This window comes from Siphateles boraxobius, unplaced genomic scaffold, assembly GCF_051911475.1.
Source record: "Siphateles boraxobius isolate OS27281-9 unplaced genomic scaffold, OSU_SipBor_1 100, whole genome shotgun sequence".
Lineage (NCBI taxonomy): Eukaryota > Metazoa > Chordata > Actinopteri > Cypriniformes > Leuciscidae > Siphateles > Siphateles boraxobius.
Genome location: NW_027508701.1, coordinates 1,671,716 through 1,685,381, shown reverse-complemented (window position 1 = coordinate 1,685,381; position 13,666 = coordinate 1,671,716). Strand labels below are relative to the sequence as shown.

At 40.3% G+C, this 13,666-nt stretch overlaps 1 protein-coding gene across 1 annotated transcript in view; it reads left to right on the top strand.

Moving 5' to 3' along the window:
- The window catches only part of LOC143747042 (piezo-type mechanosensitive ion channel component 2), a 148,781-nt gene that overhangs the window by 76,357 nt on the left and 58,758 nt on the right, over positions 1–13,666 (top strand). Inside the window, 6 exon segments of the mRNA XM_077239493.1 lie at positions 439–507; positions 1,696–1,862; positions 5,637–5,830; positions 10,214–10,333; positions 10,474–10,689; positions 11,273–11,531. Coding sequence (XP_077095608.1) covers positions 439–507; positions 1,696–1,862; positions 5,637–5,830; positions 10,214–10,333; positions 10,474–10,689; positions 11,273–11,531 — 1,025 coding nt within the window.

Here is a 13,666-nt window from a genome sequence, read left to right as displayed (position 1 = left end):
AAGCATACCCTACGGGTGACAGACAAGAGAGACATACAAAATGTGCAGAGCCGCCAGGATTGAAAAACAGGATTGTTTAACCCTATATATAGAATGATATATAAATTATTTGTTCATTTGATAAATGCCAATGCCAGTTTTTTTGATAAAGTTTGGGTGAATCCCTGCCCATAGATGACTTCTTTGCCACTATAGCATTGTTAAAGATATTTTGTTAATTTCTGGCCTTCTTATTTAAGTCTTACATTTAAGTAGTCCAGTAGATCCTACTTACCCAATTTTCAGCCCTTTACAGTTGCTGCATTATGTATATATTTGTTATAATATTTAACAAAGAGGTAGTGTGCTAAGAAGGGTTTTATCAAACATTTTCCAGGGAAATGTCCATGAAAGTGGGAAATGTATACTAAGGAAGTGTTTATTATTATTATATTATAGCCATGGAGAAAGAGGAGTCTGATGAGGAGCAGCAAGAGGAGCTCAGTCAAAATGAAGAGGAAGAAAGAGGTAAAGCTGCTGACAAATGTAATATCTTTTTATATTAATTACAGACTATAAAGGGGAACTTGTCTTTTCTTTTACTAATGAGTAACCGCAGCTCCTAAGTTAACACACCTGAGGTACAGCACCTCAACTCCCATTCGTAAATGCTCCCCCAGATTACTGTCCAAAATGGGTTGACTTCGAAATCACTTCTAAATCAAAATTTACTGTGAGACTCTGTAACATATTAATAGCGGCATGACATTATGAGTACGGTATTGCAGTAAATGTCATTGCATCTCTTGCCTCCTTATCTCACTGCTCAACACTGCATGAGGAAGAAATAAGATAAAGATACAAACGTCAACCAGTGTGACGTCACAATGTGGAGGATGTAGAAAAGTGTCATTATGGCAGCTTGAAGAGATGTTCTTTCTGCTGTGATGTTTTGAAAATATTGAGATTTGAACTACTTGAAGTTCTAGAAATACTTTTGTAACATGTCCCTTTGTCTAAAGACCAAATAATTTTTTAACACAACAGTCTGCATCATTCTTTAACTTCAAATGGAATTATACTCGACCAAAAAATGATATTGAGTTAAAGATACTTAATAACTTAACATAAACATAACATAACAATTATTTAATTTGATTACTCAAAAAAATTAAGTCCTAATCCAATTTCTTACATTGTAGACCTGGAACCTCTTAATCTTATCTATTTCAGTTCAAATCCACAGCTATCATAACACATGCTAAATGAAACTTGCTTATAGAATATATAATATGGAGTGTTTACCTTCATGTATCTACTCTTCAACACAATGGTAATCACAAAAACTTCAATCTACATAAATTCCAAAGGTATCAAGACAATTTTATTAAGTTGCAAGTTTAAAAAAAAATTCACTTAACAAAGAAATTTGAGTTTAAATTACACATAATATTATGTTATTTGTAGTGATCAATATCATTATGTCAACATAAATTAACAAAATAATGTTTGTAACTTAAAAGGCTTAACAAAAACAAATACATTTAAACTTTTTGACTTGCCACCATGCATTCATTCAAGTTGGTGACACAGATGTTTAATTATTCAGATTTTACAAATTAGCACATATCTTGATCTTGCACAAATGCATTTAATCATTGATATTGTAATTATTTTCTTTAACCATTTTCTAATTTGTCTCTCCTTTTCTTATAGAGCACATATTTAAGAGAATACTTGATACGGTGAAGTTTCTTTGGGTTTTCGTTCTCTATCTTACTGAGGATTCAATATCAGGTCTGAAGTCGCTCTGTAAAGACAGCTTGAACATCTCTAAGGTGCTTCGCCTTGAGAAAACTCTACTGAGCATTCAACAGAACAAGGTGATGTCAATATTCTGCCAGATATATTTTACTTGGCTTCATGTCATGACTTCAGCCCTATAAAGTAATGCTTCCATCTGGACAACTGAGTGCCTGGCTGACCTAACACATTTTTACTGATATTACTGATTAATAATATGTATAAAAATATAGACACAAGAGTAAAACAGTGAGCAGAATTTTTTTCTCATAATCTATGTTCAATTTGTTAAATTCAAATCCAAATTTTTGTGAATATCCATATGTGGTCAATTGAAAATTTAATTTAGAAGAAATATGCTTTAAAAAATGTAGTCTCTCTACCACCGATATGGATCAACAATATTGATGACGCCATTATGCACTTAAAAAACAGATTTTAGGGTTTTTACACCAGAGGAACCTTTTCATAGTTCTTCACCGCGGGAAACAGGAACGATTTCAATTCTAGGAACTCCTTTTGGAGGAACTAATTTAGCTCCTACTTCAGAGTCTGTCTAAACCAACGCTATAGGAACTACAGTGACGTTACTGTACGCTGATTGGCCGAACACACACGAAACATATAACCCTAACCCTAATATATATATTTACTCCACAAACTAACTGGTAACACTATATATTACGACCCGCAAACAACTACGTAAGTAAACCGGAATTACGGTGTACGTTTCTGTAATTATAGTGTACCTCCGTGTAGGTATAAGGGAACAATATGTTAAGTTTTGGGTAATAAAGGGGTAACAAGCAGATATACAAGCAAATTATTTATAATGTAATTATTTTAAAACTAACAGGTACCTATTCTGTTAATATATTCCAGGCAAAAATTGTACGTCTGTTGTATATAAAAGTTATTATCACATTTCTGGCAAAATATGTTCTTGTGCAATGTAGTTACAGGGTAATTTTGACATCTGTGGGTTGTAAATTAAACGTGTGTGTATATATATATATATATATATATATATATATATATATATATATATATACAGGTCCTTCTCAAAAAATTAGCATATTGTGATAAAGTTAATTATTTTCCATAATGTAATGATAAAAATTAAACTTTCATATATTTTAGATTCATTGCACACCAACTGAAATATTTCAGGTCTTTTATTGTTTTAATACTGATGATTTAGGCATACAGCTCATGAAAACCCAAAATCTCCAAAAAATAGCATATCATGAAAAGGGTCTCTAAACGAGCTATTAACCTAATCATCTGAATCAACTAATTAACTCTAAACACCTGCATAAGATTCCTGAGGCTTTTAAAAACTCCCAGCCTGTTTCATTACTCAAAACCGCAATCATGGGTAAGACTGCCGACTTGACTGCTGTCCAGAAGGCCATCATTGACACCCTCAAGCAAGAGGGTAAGACACAGAAAGAAATTTCTGAACAAATAGGCTGTTCCCAGAGTGCTGCATCAAGGCACCTCAGTGGGAAGTCTGTGGGAAGGAAAAAGTGTGGCAAAAAACGCTGCACAACGAGAAGAGGTGACGGGACCCTGAGGAAGATTGTGGAGAAGGACCGATTCCAGACCTTGGGGGACCTGCGGAAGCAGTGGACTGAGTCTGGAGTAGAAACATCCAGAGCCACCGCGCACAGGCGTGTGCAGGAAATGGGCTACAGGTGCCGCATTCCCCAGGTCAAGCCACTTTTGAACCAGAAACAGCGGCAGAAGCGCCTGACCTGGGCTACAGAGAAGCAGCACTGGACTGTTGCTCAGTGGTCCAAAGTACTTTTTTCGGATGAAAGCAAATTTTGCATGTCATTCGGAAATCAAGGTGCCAGAGTCTGGAGGAAGACTGGGGAGAAGGAAATGCCAAAATGCCTGAAGTCCAGTGTCAAGTACCCACAGTCAGTGATGGTCTGGGGTGCCATGTCAGCTGCTGGTGTTCACTGTGTTTTATCAAGGGCCGGGTCAATGCAGCTAGCTATCAGGGGATTTTGGAGCACTTCATGCTTCCATCTGCTGAAATGCTTTATGGAGATGAAGATTTCATTTTTCAGCACGACCTGGCACCTGCTCACAGTGCCAAAACCACTGGTAAATGGTTTACTGACCATGGTATTACTGTGCTCAATTGGCCTGCCAACTCCCCTGACCTGAACCCCATAGAAAATCTGTGGGATATTGTGAAGAGAAAGTTGAGAGACGCAAGACCCAACACTCTGGATGAGCTTAAGGACGCTATCGAAGCATCCTGGGCCTCCATAACACCTCAGCAGTGCCACAGGCTGATTGCCTCCATGCCACGCCGCATTGAAGCAGTCATTTCTGCAAAAGGATTCCCGACCAAGTATTGAGTGCATAACTGAACATAATTATTTGAAGGTTGACTTTTTTTGTATTAAAAACACTTCTTTTATTGGTCGGATGAAATATGCTAATTTTTTTTAGATAGGAATTTTGGGTTTTCTTGAGCTGTATGCCAAAATCATCAGTATTAAAACAATAAAAGACCTGAAATATTTCAGTTGGTGTGCAATGAATCTAAAATATATGAAAGTTTAATTTTTATCATTACATAATGGCAAATAATGAACTTTATCACAATATGCTAATTTTTTGAGAAGGACCTGTATATATATAGCTGTATGTAAGCACAGTATGATAAAAATTGAATGTATTGGCTTTTACGTTAAGCCAAAAAAATTAGTTTCTGCTATGATTTTAATTTAGAACGTACCATGTAGTACTTAGTACTTACCTTATCAAATATACTGTGTAATAAAAAAAAATTTGGTTTGTTGTCAAAATGTCAAAATTACCCTGTAACTACATTGCACAAGAACATATTTTGCCAGAAATGTTTTAATGGGTGGTGATCAAGAAGGGGAGAAGAACATTTACATATTCTCCTCAATGCATGTTTAAGCAATAGTATTGTACATTAGGATACTTTAATATCTCTATTAAGTTCACCACCGTTCAGTTCAGTGTATAAGCAGTCAGATGAGACCAAACATGGCATAGATGCATATTAGAACACACTAGTAAATAAAAAGTATGTAGTTGAAAGCATACGTCATGTGAAGCAAATGATACAGACGTGTCATTGAGGTGCAAACGACACTGTCTCTCCCGACAGAACCGCCCTGTGCCTGGAGTGTCCCAACGGTCTTCAATCAGCATACTGATGAAACCCTTGCACTAGATAGGCATTAACATACTGTGATGATGAAGGCACGTTTAATTCACATTTATACCTTTAAAAGGATTTCGGAAGTACTGGGGCAGTAAAGAGTTCTGCCCATATTTGCTCAGGCCTACAAACACTGGCGGTGCCAATGCAACCAGGAAAACGGCCCTTGGGGAACATTTAGTTTTCGGGGAACCACCCTGCTGGATAGTGCCTATAACTGAGTTCCTATAACTACCTTGTGAAAAAACGCCCCTGATATCCTATGTCCAAATCGACACAGACACACAAATTAAAAATGTTTTACACTCATTTGAATTCTACACTGAATGTTGAATTTGAAAGCGCTGTAGTGGAGAAAAGGTTAAACAGCCTCTGCATTATAAACAGCACTGATGAGCAGAAGAAATAATGCCAGTGCCAAGAATAAATTGCATGCTTTAGCACCTACACATCATAACATTACTAAATATTATGACTTATTTCTGTAGAGGTTTCATATAAAATCTAAATGGAGAATCTATTAGACTTAATTTTATTACAACTGTGACAAGCTGTCAAGTGTGGCTTTGTCAGGCTGTGATGTCAAGGAACTATTATTGGTAAAATAATTGAAGTTGAAATGACACTTCTCGCTGTTTAGGGCAGGGATGTCACTCATGACAGTATTCATCAGTTCTACAAAAACTGGCTCTCCAGACAAGACACAGAGGCATCATTGGACAAGGCCAAAGAGGACATACAGGAAATAATCTCCACACCTCCAGCTATGAGCAGTTACCCGTGTGGCTACGTCAAACTCACCAGTGTCCACTCATGGGGCAGCAGCCTATCCAGGTATGCTAATAACATTATACATGTATAAGTATGAGTGTGCAAACTCGAATGGGGTGACAGAGAACGTTTTTGTGTAGTGCTCACAGAATCTAGTGACCTCAGGATGAATATACTGAAGTAGAAAGCAAACAGTGGGTACGATCATGTGGTGTAATTAACTGGTAAAACAAAAAAAACTACATAAAAAATAAAATAAATGTATATGTATTATTCTGGCTTACCTGACTGAAACAACATATTAATTTACCCAACATATAAAGTATTCCAACCATGTCAATGCAAGACAAGCTTTATGATGATTTCACTTTGCCTTAAGACATCAAATGGAAGCTAAAGCTGCTTAAAACTGCAATCAGTCTCAAATGCAGACAGTCTCAAAACCGTGGCATTACTAGAGAGAAAGAGAGAGAGAGAAAAATTGACGAAATTGAAAATTGACATCGCTAGAGAGAGAGAGAGAGAGAGAGAGAGAGAGAGAGAGAGAGAGAGAGAGAGAGAGAGAGAGAGAGAGAGAGATACTTTTTTGATCAAAAAAGTGTCAAACAACTAATTTAATCAAACAACTAATTTAAAAACCAGTCTTTTCTCCACACACAGAGAAGAAACAAAGAACAAAATAAATAAATAAATAAATAAATAAAATCACTATTTTACAATTTAAACCATAACTATCCAAACACATTTCTCACCACAAGAGCATTTTTCAAATTATTAGTTAATTTTTAGAATAGGCATATTCTACAGAAACCTAATTACTAATATACTTTACTAATGATTTAAACATTCCAACCAAATCAATATTTTCCCCCTCATTTTTACACGTGTGGGATTTTAGAATTGCAAAATTTGCCTACCCTAATAGAAAGTTACCAAGAGTGCATTGTGCTTTCCATTCTTTCTTGTACTTCAAGCCCACAATAAACAGATTTTTTGTAAACATAAACCCAAGTTCAGTGAATATTTTATCCAACAGTTCAAACACAGGAGTTAATCCTGAAAAATGAATCGTATCAAGAATATTACAAAACGGACATGCACATAAAACCATTGCATTAAAAGCAAAACTATTTGTTGCCACAGCACAATGGAGTATTCTCCACTGGAGTTCCCTTTCAGTCGATAACGTCAGACGTAGTTGACGGTCGACTGAATTGGGATCGCGCTAGAGAGCCTATCATCTTCGATTACTATTGAACGAGCCAATGGAATTTGGCGTGCGTGATTTGCATCACACACTCCGCCCCCGCGGCGCGGGTATAAATACGGAAGTGGATGCACGCACTAGTTGCCTTTCGCTTCGGAGCCGTTCGTCTTTGATGTCTCTGAAGAGTGCTGTTGTATTCAACGAGCGAGTGTGTTGGTGTTCTTACGGGAAGACTTCTCCAGTGTTGGTGTTCTACAGCGTGGTGCAGCGGTGATCGCGAGCTTCTCAGCTCTCAACTGCTGTTTTAACAGCATCAAATTTCTATTGTTTGTTTGTGTGTTGACGGTTGGTTAGAGGGCGAGATGTGAGTGCTTCACTGTTTGTTATAAGACTATTCAGTGTTTGCCGCGGTCATTCCCTGTGTGCTCCGGCACTGGTGACGGTCCTATTTCCTAAAAGAGCAACACGGGTGTGAGTGCGTCTTTTTCAAGATGTTCAACGGGTGATCCCAATTCAGTCGACCTTCGACTACTTCTGACGTTATCGACTGATAGGGAAGTCCTGGTTGCGTATGCAACCCACCGTTCCCTGAAGGAGGGAACGGAGGACGTAGTCCCCTTGCCACTACCGCTGGACCTCCGCTGACCCCGGGTTACTCTCGGCTCCTCAGCGAAAAGCAACTAGTGCGTGCATCCACTTCCGTATTTATACCCGCGCCGCGGGGGCGGAGTGTGTGATGCAAATCACGCACGCCAAATTCCATTGGCTCGTTCAATAGTAATCGAAGATGATAGGCTATCTAGCGCGATCCCAATTCAGTCGACCGTCGACTACGTCCTCCATTCCCTCCTTCAGGGAACGGTGGGTTGCATACGCAACCAGGACGATCTCCAGATCTCATATGAATAGGGGGTTTATACAAAGACCTCCATGATGGAGTTATTTCTGAAGAAATTGATAAATATTCTTTCCATTTAGTATCAGTACGTCTTTTCAATTGAGCATAAAAAAAGATTTCACACACATTCCATATTTTTTTTATTTTGCACATTTTGAAACAATACATCTTTAAATCCCTTTAATATCAAAGTATTATTTACATCTTCATCCAATATAAGATGCATTTCTACTCTAAGATCTGGAAAGTCAAAGACTTTGCACCATTTTCAAAAGAATTGTTTACAAAGGTCAAGAAAGATTGAGGAAAATATTTTTTAAGATCCTCAATTAACCCTTCAACATATTTTCTGGTCTAAGCCCAACTTGGTCAGCTATTGATCTAGTCACATGCCATTGACCTCAAGTCAATTAAGTCCATTACAGTAGCTATTCCAGTATCAACTACTGTAATTGAAATCGATGAGCTTGTTTATGGTTCCAACACATCATAATGTTCACTCTCCTTTCTAACCTTTTTTAACAATTGCCAAGCTTTGATCACAGACTCATAAAATTTTAAAAAGAGAACAACTTACTTTCGAGACAAAAGATTTTTCAATTAAGAGCAACTGCTTATCTATTCCGATTCCTCCCATATTTTGTAGAATAGACAAGGTATATGCAACCCAGGGGATCTTATCTGATCAGTATAGCAATTTCTGTAATGTTTCGAAGTCTCATTGTTTTAATTCTTGCTTGTAAATTTATGAGTCCTTGTCCTCCTTCAATAGCTGGGAGATATAAAACTCCAAGAGGAAGCCAATGAAATCCATCCCCCCCAAAAATCGACAAAACTTTGTAACAAGTATTTCTTCAGGAGGATCCAAAACTGTAAACCTGTGCCACAACATTGAGGCTGCCAAGTTATTAACAATTAAACATCTCCCTCTATAAGATAACTTTGGAAGGATCCACCTCCACTTTTGTAGTCTCCCTGTAACTTTATCAGCCAGACCTTCCCAATTCTTTTCCATGTAGGGGTCAGTTCCCAAATATACCCCAAGAACTTTAAAACCATCCTTAATCCATTTACATTGTTGTGGAAGCCGAGGAGGGTCTATATTTTGCCACGCACCCAGTAGCAGGGATGTGCACTTATCCCAATTAGTTTTAGCAGATGTTGCTTTTTGAAAGATTTCCAATTATCATGCCAGATTTCCAATTATCCAATTGTCCATTATCATGTCTCTAAACAAAAATAAGTTGTCGAAAATTGTTCTTTTGGGGATACAGTATGACTATTTCTATCAGCTATGCTGACATGAGTCAGCACTCCGACTCTCTGTCCTCGACTGTCCTCTAATCCAAAGCAATATTCAAAAGAAATAAACCCAGAAAAGAAGGAAAGGTTTGAAACTCACTCATGACCGCCACACACACTCATCCGTTCGCACGCTCCCCACAGTCACTCAGCACATGCGCGAGAGAGAGAGAGAGAGAGAGAGAGAGAGAGAGAGAGAGAGAGAGAGAGAGAGAGAGAGAGAGAGAGAGAGAGAGAGAGAGAGAGAGAGAGAGAGAGAGAGAGAGAGAGAGAGAGAGAGAGATGAGAGAGAGTCCAAGTATTCCCAAACATTGGTACGCACCGGATCTAATGGATCTTCACCAAGCATATTATTTTTCCTTGTTTTCTAAATAGTGAGTTTGGCTCAGAACATTTTTACGACTAACATAATATTTTGTCACAAAAATGAACAGTTGATGAGATAAATCTTCACCTAAAGATGACACCCATTGAGATAAAAAAGAATACAAATCACCCAAACATGCACATTGCACAAAAAGATGAAAAATGGTTTCATTTTCAGAACAAAATGGACCATCCACCCCTACATTTGGATGTACAATCCTCCATTGTAAGTCACCAGTGAGTTTATTAATGGGGCGTTTGTACAGTGACCGCCAGCTACCTTTAGGGGAGATGTCCACTCCAAAAAAGTCCACTTCTTCTTCATGCCATTCCCTTACGTCAGCCGTTATCATCCAAGATGGAAAATCATAGTCATACTCAGCCATCCATTCTTTAATATGGAGTTGTTGATCAAAATTCAGCTCTCCAAGCACTTTATCAGTAAGCAGTTTCAAAAATCAAACAGATTTTATCCCAGTTCTCTCACCAAGGATATCCATCCTGATGCTTAAAATGTGGTACACTTTTACACATCCAGCAGCTATCAGCAGGGATGACAAATTGGTAGAGCATAAGCGTCTAGAAGGTAAAATATCACTCTAATGTTACATTATGAAAATTAAATGGTTTGCGAACACTGTATCATGTTGAATTTACCTTTGTATGTTTTCAGCTGCCAGACTGACGACACTCTTCTACTAACACGCCAGCCAACTCAAGAAGACTTGGATGCCCTGGATCTTACGCAACTGGATGCTGTCCAGCACTGCAACAATGGAGATGTCCTGCCCCAGTAAACATCAGTTTCTTCTTTTCTCACTGTGTAACACAACAAAATAACCACTTTCTGTGCCTTGTACAATAACTCTCTGTTAGCACGCACTTATACAAGAGTGAGTAATTTCTGTTGTTGATTAATGTATTCCTCATAAGAAATCCTGATTACAACGAAGAGCTGAATGATCATGATGGAAGATTTGAAAAGATAACAGATGGATGGGTAAATGAAGAAAATACACCCAACATTGTGCTGCCAGAAGTTCCCGAACTGAATCATCTGCATGAGGGAAAAGATGAGGAGATCCCAGAGTCCAGAATGCTCAATCAAGAGACCAGAGCACTTACTGCCAGCGAACTGCTGCTTAACAAGTGATACACACTCACACACACACACACACACACACACACACACACACACACACACACACACACACACACACACACACACACACACACACACACACACACACACACACACACACACACACACACGCACGCAGTTTATATAGTTAAAAATATTTACTTGACTGCTGTTTGATAGCTTGTTCTTTTGATACAGCTACTTTTGATAGCTTGCTTATGTGTGTGCTCCTTAAAATGAATAGTTTACCCAAATATTTTTTTTATGACAGTTATGACTATTATGACAGTTTTTATATATATATATATATATATATATATATATATATATATATATATATATATATATATATATATATATATATATATATATATATATATATATATATATAAAATATATGTATTATAATGTTACTTTTTTGAAGTAAAATCATTCAATTCCATCCTTCCGGCAGTATAGTCCCCTGGTTACTCAGGACCAGGTTTGGAAACACTGCATCAGTTCAAAAACACACACCAGACACACACTTTAAATATGGTGGTTTTCAGAAGGCCGTTTTCTAATTTCTATGTTTTCACTTCCTTTATACAGAATATTTGATATTCCAGAGATTGAGGAGTCTGAGAGATTCTTCTCTTCATTACCATGTGGTGTGCGTCTCATCTTTGCTCTCTACAATTTGATGGAGTCTCAGTCGGAGATGTTCTGTTACTTTGTGATTATCTTCAATCACATGGTGTCTGCCTCTCTGCTCACACTCTTCCTGCCCATCCTCATCTTCCTGTGGGCCATGCTGTCAGTGCCACGACCAACCAAGCGCTTCTGGATGACAGCTATCATCTACACTCAGGTCAGCATCTTTCCAACCGCTGCAGCTGATGTAAAAAATCATTGACTAAGCCATAATCATTAGGCCACAACAGCCGAGTAGATTTATAATGATTCGTGAAGCACCTAACTGCTCTTACTGCAAACACCACCCAAGGGGCATCAACTCAAAACTAGGGTTGCAAAGAATGTGTGCCATCTTCCATTATGGAAAGGAGCACCAGTAACTTTGAGCATTAGTTCACATTAACTTACAGGTGATTTTTAGTCTTTATTGAACAAAATAGTCCACTTAAGACATTCAGTGATTCAGCGTTTTAGCACATACACTGCCCGGACCTGTGGCCTTCAACTATTTCAATATATTTGAAGTATTTTAAAGGTTGTTTGAAAATATGCTTTATTTTTATAATTCTGGTAGGCGCCACTAGTGTCGCAGACACAGCATACATCACGATTTCAAAGACAAGGATTAAAGCAGCAGTAGGGAGTTTTGAGAAAATGTTGACTTAGCCTGAAAATTTGAACAAGCACAACTTACATGTCCAACCCCCTTGCTCTCTGCTACGCTACAGCCCTCCCTCCACAGATCCTCCCTCCACAGCTCATCCCCCACAGCTCCTCCCTCCACAGCTCCTCCCCCACAGCTCCTCCCTCCACAGATCCTCCCTCCACAGATCCTCCCTCCACAGCTCCTCCCCCACAGCTCCTCCCTCCACAGATCCTCCCTCCACAGCTCCTCCTCCACAGCTCCTCCCCCACAGCTCCTCCCTCCACAGCTCCTCCCCCACAGCTCCTCCCTCCACAGATCCTCCCTCCACAGCTCCTCCCCCACAGCTCCTCCCCCACAGCTCCTCCCTCCACAGATCCTCCCTCCACAGCTCCTCCCCCACAGCTCCTCCCTCCACAGATCCTCCCTCCACAGATCCTCCCCCACAGCTCCTCCCTCCACAGATCCTCCCTCCACAGATCCTCCCTCCACAGATCCTCCCTCCACAGATCCTCCCCCACAGCTCCTCCCTCCACAGCTCCTCCCCACAGCTCCTCCCTCCACAGCTCCTCCCTCCACAGATCCTCCCTCCACAGCTCCTCCCCCACAGCTCCTCCCTCCACAGATCCTCCCTCCACAGCTCCTCCCCCACAGCTCCTCCCCCACAGCTCCTCCCTCCACAGCTCCTCCCTCCACAGATCCTCCCTCCACAGCTCCTCCCCCACAGCTCCTCCCTCCACAGATCCTCCCTCCACAGCTCCTCCCTCCACAGCTCCTCCCTCCACAGATCCTCCCTCCACAGCTCCTCCCCCACAGCTCCTCCCCCACAGCTCCTCCCTCCACAGCTCCTCCCTCCACAGATCCTCCCTCCACAGATCCTCCCTCCACAGCTCCTCCCCCACAGCTCCTCCCTCCACAGATCCTCCCTCCACAGATCCTCCCCCACAGCTCCTCCCTCCACAGCTCCTCCCTCCACAGATCCTCCCTCCACAGCCCTCCCCCACAGCTCCTCCCCCACAGCTCCTCCCTCCACAGCTCCTCCCTCCACAGATCCTCCCTCCACAGATCCTCCCTCCTCCCTCCACAGATCCTCCCCCACAGCTCCTCCCTCCACAGATCCTCCCTCCACAGATCCTCCCTCCACAGCTCCTCCCCCACAGCTCCTCCCTCCACAGATCCTCCCTCCACAGCCCTCCCTCCACAGCTCCTCCCTCCACAGCTCCTCCCTCCACAGCTCCTCCCTCCACAGCTCCTCCCCCCACAGCTCCTCCCTCCACAGCTCCTCCCCCACAGCGGAGCCTGCCGTGATTGCGCAGGCTAGTAAGCAGGACCACCGATGACGGCGGATTATAAACAGTTATGGAACATTCACTAATAGGGACGAAACATCAACAATATGCTTTACATTGACTATGGCCTGCCCATACTTTGACTACAAACTTGTTCCTCAAATCATTATGTATTTTGCAATACATGTAACTTTATAATGTTGCACTCTTTCTATAAGTTATAAATAGATAGTAAGATAACGTTAAAGGATTAGTTCACTTTTAAAAAAACTTTTGCTCATAATTTACTCACCCCCATGTCATCCAAGATGTCTTTCTTTCTTCAGTCGAAAAGAAATTAAGGTTTTTGATGAAAACATTCCAGGCTTTTTCTCCATA